This window comes from Temnothorax curvispinosus, unplaced genomic scaffold, assembly GCF_003070985.1.
Source record: "Temnothorax curvispinosus isolate PA1 unplaced genomic scaffold, ASM307098v1 QBEX01012892.1, whole genome shotgun sequence".
Classification (NCBI taxonomy): domain Eukaryota; kingdom Metazoa; phylum Arthropoda; class Insecta; order Hymenoptera; family Formicidae; genus Temnothorax; species Temnothorax curvispinosus.
In genome coordinates, this window is record NW_020222672.1 from 1 (window position 1) to 22,069 (window position 22,069).

At 35.3% G+C, this 22,069-nt stretch overlaps 5 protein-coding genes across 8 annotated transcripts; 3 read left to right on the forward strand and 2 right to left on the reverse strand.

The window, feature by feature from the left end:
* Nucleotides 1-760: 760 nt before the first annotated feature.
* On the forward strand, nt 761-5,310 carry LOC112462875 (ras-related protein Rab-14). 2 transcript variants are annotated; one of them, XM_025028939.1, is made up of 7 exons: nt 761-1,076; nt 2,145-2,257; nt 2,884-3,010; nt 3,094-3,211; nt 3,370-3,488; nt 3,580-3,648; nt 3,795-5,310. In XM_025028939.1, the coding sequence occupies exons 2-7, from the start codon at nt 2,152-2,154 to the stop codon at nt 3,910-3,912; spliced, it is 657 nt and encodes a 218-aa protein (XP_024884707.1). In that variant the 5' UTR covers nt 761-1,076; nt 2,145-2,151; the 3' UTR covers nt 3,913-5,310. The 2 variants fall into 2 exon arrangements, with proteins under 2 accessions (XP_024884707.1, XP_024884708.1); XM_025028940.1 differs by lacking the exon at nt 761-1,076 and adding an exon at nt 1,152-1,276.
* Nucleotides 5,311-6,075: 765 nt separating this feature from the next.
* Nucleotides 6,076-8,261, forward strand: LOC112462878. 2 transcript variants are annotated; one of them, XM_025028943.1, is made up of 3 exons: nt 6,076-6,420; nt 7,406-7,742; nt 7,879-8,261. In XM_025028943.1, exons 1-3 carry the CDS (start codon nt 6,368-6,370, stop codon nt 8,089-8,091), a joined length of 603 nt encoding a protein of 200 aa, XP_024884711.1. In that variant the 5' UTR covers nt 6,076-6,367; the 3' UTR covers nt 8,092-8,261. The 2 variants fall into 2 exon arrangements, with proteins under 2 accessions (XP_024884711.1, XP_024884713.1); XM_025028945.1 differs by having other exon boundaries at nt 6,344-6,432.
* Nucleotides 8,262-8,410: 149 nt separating this feature from the next.
* Nucleotides 8,411-14,132, reverse strand: LOC112462877 (uncharacterized protein C05D11.1-like). Of its 2 annotated transcripts, XM_025028941.1 has the most exons (14): nt 13,773-14,129; nt 13,360-13,601; nt 12,594-12,762; nt 12,366-12,529; nt 11,626-12,126; nt 11,296-11,547; nt 11,009-11,182; nt 10,594-10,824; nt 10,305-10,485; nt 9,916-10,165; nt 9,385-9,571; nt 9,167-9,310; nt 8,745-9,049; nt 8,411-8,661 (listed from the first exon to the last, which is right to left on the reverse strand). In XM_025028941.1, the coding sequence occupies exons 1-14, from the start codon at nt 13,981-13,983 to the stop codon at nt 8,568-8,570; spliced, it is 3,105 nt and encodes a 1,034-aa protein (XP_024884709.1). In that variant the 5' UTR covers nt 13,984-14,129; the 3' UTR covers nt 8,411-8,567. The 2 variants fall into 2 exon arrangements, with proteins under 2 accessions (XP_024884709.1, XP_024884710.1); XM_025028942.1 differs by lacking the exon at nt 8,411-8,661 and having other exon boundaries at nt 9,011-9,049; nt 9,167-9,204; nt 13,773-14,132.
* Nucleotides 14,133-14,252: 120 nt separating this feature from the next.
* LOC112462873 (micronuclear linker histone polyprotein-like) lies at nt 14,253-15,699 on the forward strand. Its single transcript, XM_025028937.1, has 4 exons — nt 14,253-14,531; nt 14,835-15,160; nt 15,254-15,456; nt 15,540-15,699. The coding sequence occupies exons 1-4, from the start codon at nt 14,458-14,460 to the stop codon at nt 15,639-15,641; spliced, it is 705 nt and encodes a 234-aa protein (XP_024884705.1). The 5' UTR covers nt 14,253-14,457; the 3' UTR covers nt 15,642-15,699.
* A 190-nt stretch (nt 15,700-15,889) lies between these two features.
* LOC112462874 (integral membrane protein 2C) lies at nt 15,890-20,477 on the reverse strand. The gene is made up of 5 exons (XM_025028938.1): nt 20,394-20,477; nt 18,892-19,392; nt 18,545-18,659; nt 18,327-18,476; nt 15,890-18,237 (listed from the first exon to the last, which is right to left on the reverse strand). The coding sequence occupies exons 1-5, from the start codon at nt 20,475-20,477 to the stop codon at nt 18,140-18,142; spliced, it is 948 nt and encodes a 315-aa protein (XP_024884706.1). The 3' UTR covers nt 15,890-18,139.
* Between the last annotated feature and the right edge of the window lie 1,592 nt (nt 20,478-22,069).

Sequence of the window (22,069 nt, forward strand, 5' to 3'; positions counted from 1 at the left end):
AGAATAATCGACTGTGATTGGTCAATTCTTACGACTCACGACTTTACGACTCGCATTGTAGACCTAGCATTACTTACGTCCACGACTACGACTGTCATATGTGCTTTGGCCCTAACTTTAATCGCGATTTATTAACTTAATCTTTTCGTTTTCTAATTCTAAAGAATTGAAAAACGATAAGAAGAGCAAGTTCTAAGAATTAGAAAAATTATAATTGCGTTTAACTAAATTTGTTAAGATCGACGTTACAGAAGAAAAAAATAGAATTTAAAGATTTAAATTATAGTTTATATTTTCATGGCATAATCATGTTCTGTATCTTCTTATTAACTTTTCAACTCTAATTAAATATATCTTCTATTATCTTGATGGGTTTAAAAATGCTTAATTTTTTTAAATTAAAACGTTTATCTTATTTCCTTTTTTTATTTTTTTTTTATTTTTTCTGATTTCAACACTTTATATATAAAAAACAGTTTTAACATTTTTAAAGTAATAAAATGTTAAACGACACTTATTATTTACTACCTAAACATTCTTTTTACGGAAACCAAAACCATATTATATTAAAAATATTCTCAATCTCATGTTGGATTTTTTAATTTCTAACAAAAACCTATAATACGAAATACGACGCGCGCGCAGCTCTCCGACGAGCCTCTCGACGAATCCGATTCGCGCTCCCAGGCGATGACGTCACAGCGAGTGAAGCGCGGGCAGCGCGGCGCGCGGCGGAAGGTGGAACGAGCGAGCGAGCTGACGGACGGACGGACTTGTGTGTGGCGAGTGACAGGTGGTTTGACGTTTCGCTCGTCTCGCCATCGTCGCTAGCGACAGCGCGGCCCGCCTGCCATATTGCGCGTGATATCTCGAGGCGAGCGTTACGTCCGCGTCGTCGTCGTTGTGCGACTCGATGACAGAGTGAACGAGCGTACGTGGAGCAAAACGAGCCCCGCGGACCGCCGTCTGCGTCAGCCGCGCCGTTTCACCGTTCACACCCCTCGGTCACGGCCCAGCGCTTGCACGGCGAAGCAGCCCGCAACCTTCTTACACGGCGGTTCCGATTCACGGAGCGTGTGAGTAATCCGCTCCGTACCCGCGCGCGTTGTTGACATCTTGTGAGTCGACTCCCACCAGTCATCGTCAGTCATTCCCAACCGATATCCGGAAACGCGGACACGTCCACGTCCGTGTCCACCTCGTGGAATCTCTCTCGCCGCGCTACCCATCCTCCGCCGATCGTCGATCGCGGGCACCGCGCTAATTAGGCGTTAACGTAATTATGGGAGTGGGCGGCGCGGGTGTATTGTTGACGTTGTTGGCCCGAGAGACCCAATCTCCGCGTCTGCGGAGCTCGGATAGGCTCCGCCGTGGCGAAACACACATGCCCCTCGCCTCGTCGTCGAGTTCAATTCAATCTATCCCGAGAGTCGAGTAATTTAACACCGCCGTGTTTGTGAATGTCGGTTCTGCGACGAAGAAAACTTTTCCCTATTCACGAGAATTATTCGTAAATTTGTAAACGACGTTTCTGCGTGTCACGAAAGCTCGTTGTCAAACATATTTTTTTCCAAAACTTGAGAATTTTATATATTTTTTGTATATTGTCATATATATTTATGATATACCGAGCAATAACAAATTAATAATCGATTTTTCAAATAACATTAAAGCTCAATATACATATTAATTTACTATCAAAACTGTATAATTTAGTTTAGAAAATTAATAGGTTTATTATTACATTTCTTTGTCAACATAGGTTGATAATGATTTAAAATTTTTTTTGTCAATTTTGGAATTGTATTACAAACGTAAATAATTGCGAAAACATATACTTATTGACTATACTATTGACATATACACCTGTTGTTGATACATTCTTATGAGTCATGGTGTCTTATCTCATGTTGAATGAAACAAAAGATCGTGGGATATTCTGTGAAGTGCAAGATTAGTATAATCCATCTCGGATATCTTTGCAATAAGCTTGGAAACAATAACTTCCTAACAATAGGTTGAATGAGCATTGTTTAAAAAACTTTCGCGGTAGATTATGAGTTTCATTTTCATTTCTCGCGAAATAATCGATAATGGACAGTTGCAACAAATATAATACCATTCTCTAAAAATCTTAATTGCAGGTGCAAAATGTCGACCGGTCCATATAACTATTCCTATATCTTTAAGTACATCATCATAGGGGATATGGGAGTGGGCAAGTCATGCCTGCTTCATCAGTTTACAGAAAAAAAATGTGAGTAATAAAAGAAATTAGTGTATATATAATTGTATTCACTTGTGGATAAAATCAAATGTAAGAATTATACAAAAATCATTTTGTGCTTTATCATTGTTTTTTACGACACATTCTTAAAAGATGTGCTGTATAATCTTACGCGTACATAATTATATGACTGTGGCACATTATGCTATGTATACTGCGCACGACACGGACAATATTTAGACTTGCAACTTGCAACAGTACACTGACTTTTGTTATCAGTATACTAGCATAAAAGAATTACTCCTTATTCTGAAGAAAAATCATTAGATATAAGAATTGTGTGTGCAAAATTATTAAATTCTTCATTGTTAAAGGCAGTTCGATATTTAACTGTTTTTAAAAATTCAGTATCATCTATAATAAATTAGTGCAGATGTTATGATTTTCATATATATTTATATAATTTTCATAAATTTGTTTAAATAAAAATACATGGTTTGCATATTCTATAATTATGAGCTATAGTGTAGAGCTATTTCATTAAAATGTGATCCAAAGACTAAAGTTATAAATTATTTCTTGATGTAATATATCTTGTATTTATGCAAAAGTATTAAAGAATAAAGGTTTTTATATAAATGTTCTTGTAAATTTAGTCATGGCAGATTGTCCACATACCATTGGCGTCGAATTTGGGACTAGGATCATAGAAGTAGCGGGACAGAAGATAAAACTGCAGATATGGGACACTGCTGGTCAAGAACGATTTAGAGCAGTTACTAGGTAATGACTGTAATGTTTCAGGCAATAATCATATCTAATGTAAAATTATAAACGCGTACAAAGGAAAAAATATTTCTTCTTAGATCATACTATCGCGGTGCAGCTGGAGCATTAATGGTGTACGATATTACGCGTCGTTCAACTTACAATCATCTCAGTAGCTGGCTGACAGACACGAGGAATTTAACAAATCCGAGCACTGTATGCATATTGCTATATTACATACCGCAATGCAATTATAAAAATTTCATGTTTAATTTAATTTGTAATTTAATATCTACAATAAGAGAAAGAAAGTTACGTTCCTGAATTATTTTAGATAACCAAGTAATATAAAAACAAATCAATTCTTTGTGCAGGTTATATTCTTAATTGGTAACAAAAGTGATCTCGAAGGTCAACGCGACGTTACCTATGAAGAAGCGAAGCAGTTTGCTGACGAACATGGCTTAATGTTTGTCGAAGCTAGCGCAAAGACGTGAGTATTTTATCTTAAAATATTTAAATATAGATAAATTTTCTCTAATGATTGTAAATGGAATCGTGTATTCTAATTTCTTTTTCAACAGAGGACATAACGTGGAGGAAGCCTTCTTGGAAACTGCAAAGAAAATATTCCAAAGTATACAAGACGGGCGGTGAGTTTGACAATTCATAATTAAATAAAAGATATTTAGTACGTTGAATAAAACTCTACCACTTGAGAGTTATAAAATATGTTATAAACTAATACATATCCCGAATAATGTTTATTTGTAAATTAATTCTTTTTTTCTGTCGGCAGATTGGACCTAAATGCAGCGGAATCTGGTGTACAACATAATCCCAGTCAACCGGGTCGCACCAGCCTCCAAGGAGTATCTAATGAACAGCAGGGAGGAAAAGATTCCTGCTCCTGTTAGGTCTTATTATTTGTTTGTATATAGATATATTAATTGATCGGTACTATTAATGCATATATAATTTGTACTAAGTGTAGTTGACAGATTGTCTCGTAGCCTGTATCCTCCCTTTGATAAGCGAAGTCCACTTAAAAAAAAAGAAGAATGAAATCTGTTCAAAATGTTCTTTTTTTAATTAGCGTCAATTTATGATGTTCAATACGATGTTATAAGTACTCGACACAATATAGAGACGTACATTGTAAAAATAATTCCGATAATGCTGCTAACTTTTGACGCGCGGAGAGTCATTGATTAAATGGCTTTTGTATGATTATTGCAATTTATATACTATTTTCACGTAGACGTTTTGTATATTTCATGCATTTTTTGTGAAGCCAGATAAAAGAAGATAATTCATTTAGAATATACATATAATGGTATATGTAGAAGCACATATGTAGAAGCCGATCAATTTTTCTCATGTGTTGACTGAAATTTTTTTGTTGGAACGACTTAACGGCGAACACAAGCGATGGAATTTACATTCATCTAATTTACATCTGCATGGGAGGATCGCATATTTGTTGTAACATGCAATTTTGCTTTAAAAAATTTAATCAATGAAAATTTAACTTAAATTATGAGTGGTCAGATTTTTCTCAATCTCACTTTTTAAACCTGCTTTACTTGATAAGATATGCACGTCCATGCGAGCTTCGTGATTTCAGTTATCTTTCGTACTAATTATTATAGATGGAGAGAGAAAGTAGGGATCAAAAATTTACTTTTTTTTTTTATTAACATCTAAAAGATATATCTATTCTTGATGAAATAAATATATATGTAAATTTAATATTGTTTTTTAGTGACAAATTAAAGATGGAATTATTCGTCTTTCATTTGTGATATCAATTAAAAATCTATTTTTGATTTCTAGAATTTAAACTAGCAAATATAGTCGTATATATTACTTGAATATTATATGAAACAATGTAGCTTGAATTGTCACGCATTTTTTTCCACATTTTTTGTCCACCCAGCGGATCTTTAACATATAATGCTTCTGTGCTTTATATTAGAGAACAGTATTAGCCAGATCTTATTTTTCACAATTACTTATGGGGGGCTTACATAAACATGTAAACTAATTTAACATTGATAAATTAATTGGTGTGCTTTCACACACAGTTATACAAGCTCTATCTTCTTATGATTTAATCGTACAGAGGTAATATTACTATGGCCAAGGTTCCATAAAGAAATAAAACAAAATGAGAGACAGCGTGCAACGAACACGATGATTTACGTTCTCTTCAGCGTTGTATGGCTTGTAAACGATTTGTATTTCGGTAGCATAAGAAGATGCGAAGGATCGCTTCGAATAAACTTGACCAAAATTTTATCAATCTGTTTGAATCACGAGCGGTTTGTTTTTTACTATACACCCTGTATTAACCGTGTTATCTGAAATACTTTGAGAGGCAACAAAAGATAAATTTAGGATTTTTACAATTATTACAATTCCGTTCTTTTGTCGCATGTCCAATAGCATTTGTTTCATGGAACACTAGTGCATTTTTTCACAAGTCTTTATTATATTTTTGGATCTTGTACGAATAACAAGTATGAGAAAATGCCAAAGAATAAAAATACTTCTACATGGTGCTAAGTGCTAACAAAGAGAACGCCAATCTTTGTTTTTGTTAATAAATGCTTTCCTAAGAGCTATATGTTGCTTCATTAAAATGAATACAGATTTTTTCCACGTATAGTATATTATATTTATCTTTTTCTAAAAATCCTTGATGTAATTTTTGTGAAATCTATTTCTAGTATAATTCTACTTGTACATTATAATCACGTCCAAAACTTGTATAATAAAGGATTTAACTTTTCGCATCATTATAGAATAGAACAATGTAATTTCTCAAACATCTTTTTACTACAATAACCGAACAATTCTTTATTCTCATAATAAAAGATATGTAATTTAAACATGTTAATCAAGTTTATAAAAATGAATAATTAATAATAATTACAAATTTTTATTTAAAAATGATTGATAATTATGTTTTCTTTCAATTTTCGAAGATGACAATAAATAATTAGGTCATTCGCAACGGTCAGGAATGATTAAAGAATATAACTTTAAAAGATTACGTACATATATATTAGCAATTTTTTTTCGTTTTGATGGACTTTTTTGTCATTATTTACAAAGATATATCACACTTTTTGTCATTATATAACGCCTTGTTAAATATCATGGCTATTATTGTCGCGAATACGCCGCGACGCGACGTACCGAAGACACATATATACAACTTCCAAGCAACGTGTATATGCTCCACGTTGCATGTCAACGAAATGTCAAGCATCTATTGTCTACGTCGTAGAAAAGCGACCGCCTCGACTTGACGCGTTTTTGGCGAACTCGTGTTCTCCTCGGGGAAAATAATATACCTTGCGAAACATGAATTTACAAATTATCGCCGCTTTTATCGTGACCTGTCACTTCGCGAAAGGGTGAGGTGTGATGTAAGATGTAATATGTAATTATCGTCATTTAATATTACGCATGATGCGTTCGGAAATTACGCGTCGGGATTACGGATTCGGAAGGGAGGATTCCCACGACCGATGGATCTCGAGAAAAATCACGAATGATTGAGAACAATTGATCTCTCGTGAATTAACCTCTATGACTACAAATAAACGACAAATTCCTTTTAATGTGTACATGATTGTTAATTGATTTTGGAAAAGATTTAATGACGTGATTGTAAATGTATTATACTCTAAAATGTATTACTTTTTGTCTAATTATACCTTGATCTACAATTCATTGGATTTTCAAAGGCAATTCTATTTATAATTTGATCCATCATTGTATACATATTTGAATGTATAATTTATATATATTAGGCCTAGTTTACACCGATCTCTTGATACGCGTATCAAATAGTATATTTGAGCTGATCAGCCAATAATGAAACTAATTTATTAGTTATTTACTATTTAATACGCGTATCAAGTGATCGGTGTAAATTAGGCCTATACATGTATTCTGAATCTTCGAATGATTATGGCTGTGGCACAGTATATACTGTGGCTGTGGTCTTAACACTGCAAATGCTTCGAAGCATTTCTCTTCTCCTTTCTTTCAGGGAAGAAAGAAGAAGGACGCTTCAAAGTATTTGTAGCATCAAATGGACTACAGCCTATAGACACATAAAATTGTAAATAGAATTCTATTCTGAATTTTGGTGGGAATTATAAACTGTTTAAAATAAACTTCCAGTATAAATAATAATAAAATGAAGACTAACGAATCGTTTTCACTACATTTTCACTATTTATCTTTTTCCTCGTATTGCGGACTTGAAACGTTTCCTTTTGTACGAAATGATACAAGGATATGCAAAAATTTAATTTATCTAACTGACTGAAACTGTGTGAATGAAGTACAAGTTGTTGTCTACATTTGTTTGCATCATTTGGATTTAATCAGGGATAAAATGATGCTCTTCGATTTCACGGATGCGCAAAGTGTGGACGATTGGCGGGAGATGTCCGACACTGTGAGAACAGTGGGAAAATCCAAAGCTGTCTTAACGCTGCAAACAAGCCAGCTCTTCCAGAGAGCGGTCCTCTTCACGCTACTGAATCCGCAACCAAACGGTGCCGGTTTCGCTGGCGTCAGAAAACCGACGAACCTGGACTTGTCGATATTCAGAAATATCGAGATCAGTTGCCGGGGGCAGGGGCAAAATAGCCACTACAAGATATCCTTGAGACATCGAGGAGAGAATTCCAATAAGGACCTCAGCTATGAACAATTCTTCACGGTAAAGCTTCAGTCTCATCCTGTTTACCATTGTTTTCGATTCCATTTTACTGATCTTTGGAATTTGTCTGTGACATAAAGTATCGCGTTGGAAACAATCTTCTTTCGGTACACAGTCTTTGAAAATTCCGCTTCAGGTACCAATGTCGGACGACGAATTTTCCACGATGACTTTACCTTTGAAAGACTTCAAACCTTATTATCGTGGACGTGAGATTCCGGACGGTGAGCCTCTAGATACAGCAAATATCACTATGTTTGAGTTTCAAATTTATGGTGGAGTTTACCAGCCCATCAAGCAACGTGGCGTGTCGGCGTTAGAGATAGAAACTGTAGCAGTTTCTTCTTAATAATCCATTCTGATCTTCTAGTCATAATAGAAAAAAAAACGCAGCATCTCCTGAAGAACTTTTATTTATATACACATCAAAAGTTTACATCTATGAATGACAAACATTTATTGGATATTCTATATTAAAAATAAATAATTGTTTTTTATATTTTCGCAATTGTTAACAAAATTTTAAACTTTTTAAACGTGTAAATTTTTATAAATACTTTTTGAACATCTTGTTGTTTGTGCGTAAAAGCAAACGAAATGGAAACATTATTAAAACAATAAATATATTATTAATATTATTTACATATAATATTGATTGTATGAATTATTACATTGTATATTAAACATTTATATATTAAATATGAAATCTTTAGTATTTCACATCAAATTCACATATCAAATAACTTTCTCAAAAAGAGCGTAAAATACATTTGAACGATCTTGGATGTTTCCCAAGATTTTGATTGGTAAATCTTTATATCTTTATTATTGATAAATCTTTGTTTGTTTTTGCGTTTTTTCAGATAGTATTGAATAAGCTCCTTTAAAATTGTTGTACGTCTTAAAACTATGATGCATTCTGTAAAAAAAAGAAGAATTATGTATTTACTTATGTTACTTAAAAATAAGAAGAGAGAATAATGTGACAAGAATTGTACTTACTCTTTAAAAGCCTCGTCCATTGTCGAGATTTTAGACGTGTGACAAACGATGATAGTCTTACACACTTCCGGATCGAATAACGGCATGATATATTGATTCCCTACGCGGTTCATATCGTCCTTAGTAACGGCAGAGATATGTCGTATCAATGGAAGACAATGATCAAGCGGCATACCGCGACAACACCTTAATGATTCATTCGCTCTGTTGCCTATGGCGTTCTTCATTGTTATGATCTGGTAGATCATAAGCGATTTGGCCGATTCGCAAAAGTTGTCGGCCCAATGTCCAGACACACGATTTTCCTGCAACAGAAAACTCATGATGCAAAATATTCTCTTTATTATATAGTTGTTATATGTTTTATATAATATTTATATATTTATTTATTCCTTGTATGAATAATCTATTACTACTCATACCACATTCGTTTTTGCCTTAATGTATGCGCCTAGCAAGTCTGTAGCGTCATCAATAGCCAGGTACAATAACCCTTCGTGCAACGACACGAAAAATTCGAAATCACGCGCACGTTCAGAGTGTCGAATTAATAACGATAAGGGTCCCTGAAATTATATATCTTTGAAATGACGATGATTGATTTTGCGTTTTTTTGATTGACAAGTATCACAGCGCTTACATCCATTTGATCAAGATACATCAAACAAACGAGCAAAGCCGGCAGATCAGGGTTCCGATAGTCATCTATGGAGGGATAAGTTCGTAGGAAGAATGCCTTCGTTTTGTTTTCCAATCCCACGATACATCCGTTAATAGCAACATGGTTCGTGAGAGTCATTAATGTCCAATCAGCAGTAATGTTGAGCCTAAAAATATATTACTATTAGTATATTACATATTTTCAATAAATTTTTCAATAATAGTTTTTATATCTTAGAGCCGAGCGCACAATAAATTTCAATTTACACACAAGCTTAAACAAGTTACTGAAAAGCTTCATATATTGAGAATAATTATTTTTTCTAAAACATTTCAAAATATATATATATATTTTGGCGGAAAGAAACAAGAAAGTCTTTACACATGTTATAATTCAATGCTACAATAGGTTTTAAAAATCGTTACATGTTAATGATTCACTCTGCTTTTTATTATATATTATTATCCTAACATTTTCCGACAATTTATCAAGTATAATAACTATATTTACTTGGCTTTTTCTGTAACTACATCAGGAAAGAATGTTTCCCATGGAGCGTAGACATTTGAAACTTCCTTTGTTAATTTCGTGACGTTAACAGTCATATACAATTCCATATTTTTTGATAACGTCAGAGTTTTTCTGCTTGATTCGATATTTGCCATGATTTCCTTCTGACCCGCATCATTCTTCAAACGTTCTATAATGTCGGTGAGGAATTCTTCTTGTTGCAATAAGCTGAACATGAAAGGATTGCTGTCTACAAATATTAAAAAAATACATATTACATATTTCTCTTTTATTTAGTATATATTCCAGTTTAATGATTTAAAAGTTGTTTCCAGAATTATGGATTTAAAGAATTGTTTACAGATTTAGAGATGAGATTTATCATTTACCTTCATTGTACAGTAATATTTTCATTAAATCGTTTGCAATCTGGTCCCCTTTTATCTTCAATTGAGCAATATCATTTACTTTTTTCGTTGCTACTGCTTTTAATCTGTCAACTGTTAACACAGTATCATATAAAAGTTCTTTAATCCACTTAACACCTTTCTCATACTTTTCATATTCAAGCTACATGAAAAAGATATGTAACAGTTATAAATTGGTTTAAATTATTCATCTATTACTTCTTTATAAAAGAAGTAATTTATTATACGTTACATACATAAGTATACATACTTGAAGCATCAAATAAACACCAGAAGATTTGAATGAGAATCCTATGGGCTTAAAAATACTAATTTGAGTGGCAGTCGCGACAGTATCTGCTTTCAATTCATCTATTACTTCCTCATAAGGAATCAGATGATCGGCCCTTTTCACCGGAGATTCCATAATGAGCTCTAGCAATAGTGGAATATATTTTTTACATCCTTTACTAATGGAAGTAGTGTCCATGATGACGAACATCTGGATTTAAATAAACAGCAATTAATTATAGTAATAATTATCTCAATAATTGATGTACAACCGTTAAATATGAATGTATGCCTTGAAATCTTTGCAAATAGAAAGAGATATTTCTGTGAATTATGCTTCCAACAGAATTACACAATAAGAGATATGATACTCACATAAGAGATATGATACTCACATAAATAAAGTTTGTATCGGCATGATCTAGATGGGTAAAAAACGGCAGTTGAGTGACATCAAATTCAGGATGCTGCTCCAGGGTTTCTGTACTGTAACTTTTAATGTGATGGAAGTCAATGGAATCTGTGCCAGGTACAGGTATACTTTCTAATACTTCGTCGGGTATATGTGACTTGAGAAAAAACATCATCAATAGCAAGAGTATTGCCAATGGCTAAGCTTTGGCTATAAAATACTTTAGTTACGCAGATACTTTCAATCTTTAATAAGAATATATTCACATACATTTTCGTTTATGGCTTGGAAAAAGAGTATATCGTTTCTCGCTAAACCAAGCATGCCGAACTCGTGTATCCGATCGATTTTTGTGTTTCTCTCCTCTTCCAAAAATATCTTCAACATTTCACGGCTAGGCGTGCCTCTTACAACGATCATCGGCGTATCGACAAAATATTTCTTGTAAAGATTTGACCAGTAACATTTAGGTTCATTTTCTAATCTTTTGAGATAATGTACAACGTTCAATCTATAATCCAGCTGTTAATGAAAACGAAGCAATTTTAATCAATATGTCCGATAAAACGCAGCAAATAAATAAATAAATTCGTAACATACATCTTTGTTCGTTTTTCCATATAATACATGTTTAAATAGCCCAGTTGCGATTGTATTATGCAGATTGTTTTCCAAGTCACTTAAAATTTTAATAATATATCTGCGAATTACAGTCTTCATTTCTTTTAACTGTATACCAACGTCAGATATATGTTTAAGTACTTTGATCACAGACTCCTTGATTAGAGGAACTTTACGACCCGGCACATTCGGGAACATCAAGCTTAAAGCTGAAGTCGAGAATTCATGTAAGTAATATTCATAAGAAATCTGTTCCCTGATAAATTCTTTTTGCAATGCACCGTCGGATGTGAAATATTGCGAGAGTAAGCAAAAGCCGAAATAATCGTACAATTTATTAACCGTGGACGGTCCTTGCCAAGCTATACGAACATGTGCCCCAACGCGGGAGTAACACGGATATTGGAATTCCACATCTACGCTTTTTGTAAGCGGTTTAATTGGAGTCTGCCAGGGTCTTTTAAACACACTTCTCTCTCCCTACAATTTTGAGACTATAAATATCAAGATTATCGCAAATACAAGATAAAGAATATAATGCCAAGATTAATAATCACACATCTCTAATTCGATAATAGTATGTAATATAATATGCAGTTAATAATAAACTACAATATTTTTCACTTATTTCTGACATTAATGTCTGTTTTTCTAATTTCTAAAATTAATAACTTTCAACTTAATTATAATATTAAAATTAAAGTTAATTTATAATTTACCTTTGATATTATTTTTTCTTCTAAAGGTTCTAACACTTGCAAAACTTTATCATGCTGTACTTGGCCTACTATTAACACAGTTAGGTTTTCTGGTCTGTAATATTCCTTATGATATCGTTTGATATCGTCGAGAACGAGATATTGTGATATGTGCGACGATGTACCTACACGTATAAAAATAAATAACATTTACAATAACATTACAATTCGATTAGGTGTTTCCTGTACCTTGAACAATCGAGCTATATCCACAATTTTCAGGATACATCGCTTTCATTAGTTCAGTATATGTTACATGTTCTCCGTCTAATTCTTTATTCTTGGCGTTAAAATATAATGTACCCGCATCTTCTCCATACTTAGTAATATGATGTATATCTATAATATATGCTGCTTCCTATTATCAAAATGTACAAAGGTGTTAAACATTTCTCACATAATTTTTACATAGTTTGTAATTATTTATGTATTAATGGATAGATATATTAATCATTTATAATCAGGATGCAATGAGTATTTTACAGAATTTAAAATTATTTTTTATTTATTAATAAAAAATTATTATAAATAAAAAGTTTTACAAAGACAGAATTGTAATATTTTAATATTTGACGTATTATATTAGTAAGATCTTATATTAAATAATAAAAGAGTTAAGGCTCAGTCACAATGAGAGGAATAAGGAATAAGATAAAGGAATTAGGAATAAGGCATATTGCATCTCACTTTAATGTACGTGTACTGAAGTGAGATGCGACATTCCCTTATTCCTTATTCCTTTATCTTATTCCTTATTTTTCTCATGGGCCTAGTTTACACCGATCACTTGATACGCGTATTAAATAGTAAATAACTAGTAAATAAGTCTGATTATTGGCTGATCAGTTCAAATATACTATTTGATACGCGTATCAAGAGATCGGTGTAAACTAGGCCATTGTGACTGAGCTCTTATTTTTCTTTTATATAAAGAAAAAATTATTGAAAATTTTACCTTAAGAGTAGGATAAAGAATATGATCGAGGTATACGGGCAGTAGGGAAAAAAATCCTTCGCTCCCACTTGTTTTCATGCTGTAACAAGTGTAATCCTGAAACGTATGAGTCTCAGTGCCAAGTGACAAACATCTGTAGGACCAGCGATCCAAAAGATTTGTATAGGGATACTGTTCGCTGCCCGCAAATAGAATATGTGCCACCGCTTCAGGAAGACCTTCGTCATTGAGCACTTCGGTGGCTAAGGAGAGAGAATTGATACAAATAAAAATGAGATTAAAAGTATCACTAAACACTTGTATTTTGATGTTTACTAATTTCCCTTTCAGCAATCTTCTGAGACGAATAAGAATTAATTCATTCATGTCTGGACATCAAGGAAAACCGTGTCTGAAATGCGTGCAAGAATTACCGAGTGCAAAGTGGCAGTTGACAATCGGACCTTCCACGTCCGCGATGCAAACTGTCAGGCCGGTTCTCGCGGATTTGTACATGGAGAACGGGACCGAGTCGTTGATCTTCAACGAGTGCACCAGCCTGAATCCATCCGCGTCCTCTTCTTGCGGATCGTCGGCGGTCCCCGCGGCGCGGGGACCCGAATACACGAACCTCGCGAAGTTCATTCGCAGCTCCAGCTCCGTTCCATTGCCGTGTAACACGAGATAAACTCTACTCTCTACTTGATCAATACTGTCAGACACCGTGCCGTTCAGCGCTATCAACCTAAACACCTAATCAGCCCGGTGCTAAACATACGTGCATGTATGTATGTACACAAACACACGTGCACCATTGGTGCGTTCCGAAATGCACTGGTGGGATTGAAAGTACAATTCGCGCACGTGTATGTATGTACATACTATATACATACTATAGAGATCTGCTGTACTGTCAAGTGTCAATACATCTCGAAACACACCCGGTGACCCCTGTGTATGGGGTTACCCCTCGACCTCGTGCTCTGGGTGCTGGGTGTCAGGTGTTTCAATGGATTTGGATCGTTCACCAGGTGCCAATCAGCCACGAAGAAGAAGATTTAGATCGTTGGCTCATTCTGGACCTGGACGAACGTAAACGGGAACGCTCTGTTGACGGCTATGGCGAGATATTCCAGCGACTCGGACTCGGATCACAGCAGCAGGTACCGAAGGAAGCGAAATCGAAAGTCGAGGTAAAATGCAAGATTGGAATTTTTTTTTAAATTCGGGATAAGCTCATTGCTCCAGTTGTTTGACACACTCTTCTATCAACTGCTCTTCTTAGCCGATTGCAGTATTGAGGTTAGGAAAAGTTAGTAAAATGTTATACAATTTTCAGTTTGTATCTTACGTCAATTTTAATTAATATTTTATTAATTAAAGTTATAACATTTAACGTGTCCACGTGTTCGTCGAATCGTTTGATGCGATTTATTGTCAGATCTTATCCACGAGAAGAAGAGTCTCAGTACTCAGTGTTGCAATAACTCTTGCAGGTCTAGCAGCTCGGACAGCAGCGAGTCCTCGCCGCATCGAAGGAGATCGTCGAAGCACTCTAAAACGAAGCGCAAACACCGTTCACACTCGAGAAGTAGAGGAAGAGATCGGAATTCAAAGAGCTACAAAGGTTCCAGGAGCAGTCATTCGCGAGATCGAGACAGGAGACGTTACCGTTCCAGGACGGGCAGGTCGCACTCTTCGGATCGTACGAGAAGAAAAGCTAGGTCCACGTCCAGAGATAAGTCGCGAAGCCCCTCCAGCAGCTCGCAGTCGAATCAGCCGAAAGTTAACGTAGAGAAGAACCAAATTCTAGCGGTAAAAGGTAGAAACGTTGGCTCTTAATATCACGATTAATATTTTACTTTAACGATTGTGCGTTATAATTAAGAGATACAAATTGTATGTCGCTTTTCAGACGAGTTTCCCATTGAGCCACGTTTCAAAGACAGCGTAATCGAGGAAATAAACGCCGAGGGTTTCACACCCAAGCAGTTCACTTCGTCCGCTAGCAAAGAGAGTAAATTTAAAAATATCGTTATAGACATTAGCTCGGATACCATACAGATTCCACCGGTGTCTAACGTCTCCAGCGGCCCAGAAAGCATATTTCACACATCGGTAAGTTTCTCTCATTTTTAAATTTTTTGATGATTTACTCCAGTGTACTCGTACAATAGATAACATTTGTTCCTTCTTCTCAGATTATGATGGATCAAGAAGCAAGGTTCGATAAATGGGTGAAGAAACTCTACACTCTTAGACAGAAAGCCATAGCTGACTTGGTACATACAAATAATATTTGACCTATGACTATACGTTAGTATTTTTTTTATACTAATGCATAATTGTATATGAAAACAAATTCTGTATGCAAAAAATATATAACTGATTAAATTTTTATCAATAGTTCGATAAATTGATATATAAGTAAAGAAGAGAAAGTTTTTGTGAAATAAACCTCGGAGATTGAAATAAACCCTTTTCTCATACAGCCATCTTTTGCTTTAATAAAACATCGATTCAAGAATCATTGTATTCGATACGGCATTAATACTGACATTCATATGTATCGTTTATTTTCTCGTCAGACTTTTACAATTAATTCGCGTACAGTTTTACAAATTTGGTTTTTTAACGCTGTAAAGCTAAGGAAACTTCTCAAACTCACGGAGATAGAAATGACTATATAGGAACTTAACTACAATCACACGAAACGTGACAGAGAGAATCGCGTAACAGTTCTATAATAAAGTTTCAAATGCGCAGACAAAATTACGCATCGCCGTGGAATTAACGGAAGCTAATTAACAAGATATTCTGCATTTCCATCCCCATCTGGAAAAATGGTGGAACTAACTAATGTACTATTTATTGCCACCAGTGTTTAATCTACATGTCTACGGACATTTAAAACGGCGTGTACGCGCCGCATATTTATACATTTGCATGTTCGTTTATTGGACTCGATAATATACAAGCAAGAGCACGTAACTAATACGGAATGGATTATAAATGTTTAGGCACTCGGTCCATAATGTGATCCATGCATATATTAATAAGCACATATTTCCTTTATGTCGGTTGATGTTTTTTTTTTTTTTTATGTGGGTATTAAAGAGTTTAACTTTTCTAATCCATTCGGAAATACAACAAACACAGTATCTTTATTCGTATATTATATCTAATTGTTCGTTAATAACTATCTCAATAATTTATAGATGAAAATGATTTTGCAACAATGCGTCTTCAGTTTGCCAACTTAATTTCGATATCAATTATATATAATAATAATTCATCACACGAAACAGACTAGAATTCTATTTCTTTCTGATATACTGTTTGAAATCAATTTTTACTCGCGAGTTATTTTTATTATAAAGTATTCTGTAAATTGAAAAAACCCAGAGACTCTCACTTCATAAATGTTAGTATTAGATACATCTATAACACGTAGCATTTAAAAGTAATGAATATCCGAGTACCTAGATACGTCTGCTGACACTTAATGCCGTACGTATATGTAATAAAATGTTAAAAAAAAAGTTTATAATATTTAAAAAAAAAACGGCTTCTCTCTGCATGTGTGTGACAATGCACCAAAGTAGACTAATGGCAAAATTGCATTCAGTCGATCGCGATTCTTACCTATTCCAGTTCTGGTTCTCAGTTCCAGCTTTTATGCGTAATAACTTGACGATGAACTGATACGTAAAACATATATTTAAAATACGATATGATTTAAAATACTGCATTATTAATATTTACTAAAGCACGTAACTTTTCATGATTAGAAATGCAGAAGAGATAAGCAAGTCTTATATGGAATGTTCAAACACACCAAGACTTCTCTCGTGGATCAGTACTCTATGTAACTCCTGTGTTTTTCAATCCAAACGTTTTGTAAAAATATTTATGTAGTCACAGTAATCTTATGAATGTTTAACGTGTTTTACATATTAATCGCAATTGTAAAACCAGTAAAACAAATATATTTCTTATTGAAACACATTTCCAAAATTATTTTCAATTTTGCGATATTGATAATTCTTGTTTTATATCTCAATCTCACTGTGTTCTCAAGTACTGCCCGTGACGCAAGCGATAGATTTTCTAAACAAAATTCACAAATAAACGTATCTAGAGCTCACTAATAATAACGTATCATAAAACTGCGTCGTAAGCGCAACCACTTAGCACGTGCATGGCTATTCTACTAGTTTCATCGATTATTAACGCAGACATTCATAAATATAGTCAACAAGCTGTGTGCCAGAATCCTTAATAATAAACATTTTATTACTATGGCATGTAACACCGCATTTGCTATCTGTTTGAATAATATACCACAAGGATATGGAAGAAATATTAATTTTCCTATAAGAACCTGCGGACAATACACCATCTTGCTGAGAATTCTTACATTTTTTTATAGTGATTCAATCGTTTAGCCTCTCACGATATTATAAAGGAGTTTCTCCTGATGTACTGTATACTTCAGATGAATAATAACAAATCGTGCTTGTATCATATGTTATAATATCTAAAATTAATAGAAAATGGAAGGACTTATAATGACAATTTCGATAAAAATGCGGGAGTATATCTGAAATATGATTTAGGAAAACGCCGAGAGCGAGAAATTAATATTGATGCCCTATAAATGCAAAGTAACAATTCTAAACTCGACATAATATTTACCTATTTGCCCTGGACAGCTTATAATTTTTATACACTGATCTACTGGTGGTTGTAATATTCTAGAATAATTGAAATTCCCACTGCTCAATTATTTCTCGCAGTTTCATTCGAAGTCCTCTAAGTTTACGATATCGACTTCCATAATACTATTACCGGCGAATTGCCCGAACACTCCGCTCTGCGATGCGCTGCGTTTAACAACTGGAATTTTTGAAAATACAATAATATATTAGAAAGCACGTCATACGAGAGAGATTGTACTTTGTACAACTTGAAATTTGATAACTAACCACTAGAAGAATTTACTTTCTGCAGCATATAGGTAGGCAAGTCTTGGCATTCGCGCGCTATGTACGTCCCGACGAGCGACATGTCGGTAATTGGCGGTGTGATTACTTTCATGGTTTCACGTACGACTGCAGTGTCCACTTCGTAATAACCTGATAAATGAGAATTGTACGTGCAGCATATTTGAATAAATAAGTAAATCAATAAAAGTCATACTTACCGTTGTACATTTTTCTAAGGAGATCATACATGTTACGAGGTGGCAGTACGCGCTGACGATTCAGTGGCATGACAAAGCAACACTGACCGTCAATATCTATGATACCCGTCTTATTCTGTAAGTAAATATGGCATCGTAAGAAATATGATCCGTGCGAGGAGATCGCGCGTATGCCGAATTGCGATACGGGAATAGGATATTCCGGTATCACAGTCTCCGATTAACGTGATCCTCCGATTAAACTCACTCTTCGTCTCTTTCTAGGGGGACAGTTAGAAAGAGATGCAGAGTGAGTTTAATCGGAGGATCACGTAATCGGAGACTGTGATATCGGCCCATTGACTCACAATGTTGAAATCGTGTATAAAGCGGCCCTGGCGTCCACCGCGGAAATCAGGCACGTCAATCTTCTCATAATGCTCGTTCTCAAGATCAATCTCAAATCTCTCCTTGAAGAAGTTATTGATGTCATGATCTATGTGTCTCGCGATATCTAGCGCATCCTGCTCCATGGCTCTGGTGAGACTTTTGGCGAACAGGTCGGAGTCGGCCAACAGTCCCTGATGAACCACATTGTTGCCGTAGGACGCTTTATTCGAGCTGTCGTACGGAATGCTGTACCAGCCAGTACGGAATCTGCGCATCTGAGTCCTCGCATACTGTTTGTAGATGTACAGCCCACCGATCATGCCGATAAGCAGTATCAACAGCGCGAGGAGAAAGAGCAAAAATGTTATATGCATATGTATACGATGGATGATTCGGTATCTTCTAGAAGCGATAAAACGGCTGTTCGGGACTTCACTGACTTTTGCATACGCTGCTTCGGGATCAGCTTTCTTACCCTCCTGTTGAAGAAAAATACCTGCGTTTAACCCATCCCTAATTCAGATATCTTTTTGTTCTTTAATATATTTTCAAATTAATTTTTCAGTAAAAAATAGCAAATAAAATAACAAATTATACATAAAACTATTATGTCTCCAAAATGTGAAATCTACGTGAAATTTACGAAAACACGGGTAATTGATAAATTGTTTATCAGCAAGTACATATTTTTTCCTGTAAATAAAATAAAATTAGTGCGGAGAAATAATTTAATTGTTCCCCGAAATTCAATTTAATTTGTAACAGCTCTGCCGGTAAAAAATATATAACAAAAGATTTAATAATTCTAAGAACTGACTTTTAGGATTCCGTTTCGGAATTACTTGACAAGTTGCGAGAGGAAAAATGATCCGTTTTAAAAATCAATAACAGCAAAAGAGGGTCTCAATTTCCCTCGTTAAATATCCCTCTTCAGGCGCTATTTCCCTATCTGCATTTAATGTGTCACGCGTCATATCGTCATCGAGGCATGGAAAAGCATAAAGCGTGTGCATCTGTCACAACAGACAGCAGTATATTTTGTCATTATAATTTACTTGGCCTGGATGACCTGGCTCCCGTTGGTAGACGCGCGAATGTATGTATGTGTACAAGACACACCAACACAGCTGAAACCCAAGCGCGCACTTGCGCTGATAGCATAGAAACAAGATAGATATAACGTACTCTGATATATAAATTGACAATTTATGGAATATGTACACACATATACACATGTACATATTATATAGATTCGACAAGAATTATTCCTACATGTATACATATACGTGTGTATACATGTACACATATATACATATGAAAGGGTTGCGTTAAGTGGCTTTGCTGCGCACAACGCGACCCCGCCGTGACCTATTAAAGATAAGCTGGATCCTCTCCTGCCGAGACGGAGCGCCCGAGGCGTCGAAGGGGTAACGTCCGGGAGACGCGGCCGAGCGCCGCGGAGCGCGAGGTGTATACTAACCGCCGCGTTTTCCTCCACAAACAATGGCTGCTCCATTTTGTCGGACGCCTTCTTCTCGGTGATCGCTTTCGTGATTACCGTCATCTTCGCGGGGCTCGTTCACACTGCGGGCACTGACGTGGGGACCGGGCTCGTGTTCCGGCAGTCGCCAACCGTGATAAACGTTTATCGGGAGGGCGATAAGGTTCCTCGAAGCCCGAGGACGCGGAGTGGGGTACTCGAGACCGAGAGGCGACGTACACACAACCTCGCGAACAACTTCGGAACGACTGCGTCAGTGTTGGGAGGGATGTTGGGAGTTGGGAATGGGGGGATCGAGGAATACGGATAAATCCCTCCGGAGCGGAGCGTTGTACGCATGTATGAACTATGACGTCATCGACCACGTGACTGATCGACATACCCGTGCTCTATTCAAAGTTTAGACTCCTGAAAAAATATAAATAAATTAACTTATTTTTTATTATCATGCTTTCTTATATTGATAACATGTCAAATATATTAAATAGGTAGAATATTTATTTTACTAAATAAAATAGAATTGTATCAAATAAATAAGAAAAAGATATTGACTTTCTTTTATTTATTGGTCTAAAAATTACGATAAAATTTTCAGACCAATTTGAGTCTGTAAGCTCAAATATTCGTATGATATGATATTCTCAATCTATTAAAATCTTGCGGGGGAAAAAAAGTTTATTTTAATATTTTTTTCTTGCTTTTTTCTATGGATTTCTTACCATTGTTTTTTCATTTCCTATTTCTTTTCTCCACGAGAGATCTAATGATACCTTTTATTACGAGAAAATAAATACGCGATTGATGCTGAATGCTGATAACGGCTGCTCGTTCTTAACTTTACCGCGTATGTTCTACTGTACAGGCAATAGGAATAGGGAATAGCAACAGAATATAGATTTTCAACCAATCGGAAGCCGTATATCAATGCATTCTATTATTGCCTGTACAACATACCTTCGTATTGAATGCTTTCCAGTTAACGACGCAAGTCGACACACTCTTTTGTTGTTCACTAGATGTTGAAAAAGGACAGAATGACGCTTGTGTCGACTTGAGTCGCTAAAGCCTTGTGTACACGATACTAGAAATCGGTCCGAGTTTTGGTTTAAGCCAATCAACTTGCAGCTCTTACAGAAAAGTAGCAGTTTCATTGGCTTAAACCGAAACTTGGACACAGTTCTTGCATCGTGGACACCGGGCATTAATGAAAAGCATCTATTGGTCGCGTTCAGCAGACCAAGCCGCTCAGTAGCGGTCGAACATGATTGGTTCTTACTTTTAGAACCAACCAATCGACGCAGAGTGTTGATAAGACAAACTCAACAGTTGTGTCTACTGAACGCGGCCATCGTGGACCCCGCATAAGGTCGACAGGAGGACAAGTGCACTTTATGCTCTTAAAACTGCACTTTAACTGCAAGATTCGTAATATTTATTTTCGAAAAATTTATTTTAATCTTTTTTCCAAAATCCGGCTATGTACCGGGTTGCGGCTGATCTTATTGATTAAAACGAGCATAAGTTTAATGAGATTCATTAATTAATTTGGCTAAAATTTGGGAAAAACGATTCGTAGTTCATGGCTAAAATTTGGGAAGTTTAAAGCTATATCCACACAAACTTGCATAAGCCCATAAACATAAACATACAAGAAT

Bases quoted from the DNA above. Each gene is read 5' to 3' on its own strand.
- LOC112462875 (XM_025028939.1), top strand. From the start codon at position 2,152: ATGTCGACCGGTCCATATAACTATTCCTATATCTTTAAGTACATCATC. The intron at 2,258-2,883 runs GTGAGTAATAAA...TTGTAAATTTAG, and splicing joins TCAGTTTACAGAAAAAAAAT to TCATGGCAGATTGTCCACAT. The intron at 3,011-3,093 runs GTAATGACTGTA...ATTTCTTCTTAG, and splicing joins CGATTTAGAGCAGTTACTAG to ATCATACTATCGCGGTGCAG.
- LOC112462878 (XM_025028943.1), top strand. From the start codon at position 6,368: ATGAATTTACAAATTATCGCCGCTTTTATCGTGACCTGTCACTTCGCG. The intron at 6,421-7,405 runs GTGAGGTGTGAT...GGATTTAATCAG, and splicing joins ACCTGTCACTTCGCGAAAGG to GGATAAAATGATGCTCTTCG. The intron at 7,743-7,878 runs GTAAAGCTTCAG...ATTCCGCTTCAG, and splicing joins GCTATGAACAATTCTTCACG to GTACCAATGTCGGACGACGA.
- LOC112462877 (XM_025028941.1), bottom strand. From the start codon at position 13,983: ATGAACTTCGCGAGGTTCGTGTATTCGGGTCCCCGCGCCGCGGGGACC. The intron at 12,530-12,593 runs GTACAGGAAACA...TTATACGTGTAG, and splicing joins ATATAGCTCGATTGTTCAAG to GTACATCGTCGCACATATCA. The intron at 9,311-9,384 runs GTAAGCGCTGTG...ATATAATTTCAG, and splicing joins TGTATCTTGATCAAATGGAT to GGACCCTTATCGTTATTAAT.
- LOC112462873 (XM_025028937.1), top strand. From the start codon at position 14,458: ATGGCGAGATATTCCAGCGACTCGGACTCGGATCACAGCAGCAGGTAC. The intron at 14,532-14,834 runs GTAAAATGCAAG...TAACTCTTGCAG, and splicing joins AAGCGAAATCGAAAGTCGAG to GTCTAGCAGCTCGGACAGCA. The intron at 15,161-15,253 runs GTAGAAACGTTG...GTCGCTTTTCAG, and splicing joins CCAAATTCTAGCGGTAAAAG to ACGAGTTTCCCATTGAGCCA.
- LOC112462874 (XM_025028938.1), bottom strand. From the start codon at position 20,477: ATGACGGTAATCACGAAAGCGATCACCGAGAAGAAGGCGTCCGACAAA. The intron at 19,393-20,393 runs GTTAGTATACAC...TTTCTTCAACAG, and splicing joins TTGTGGAGGAAAACGCGGCG to GAGGGTAAGAAAGCTGATCC. The intron at 18,477-18,544 runs GTAAGTATGACT...CTCATTTATCAG, and splicing joins CCTTAGAAAAATGTACAACG to GTTATTACGAAGTGGACACT.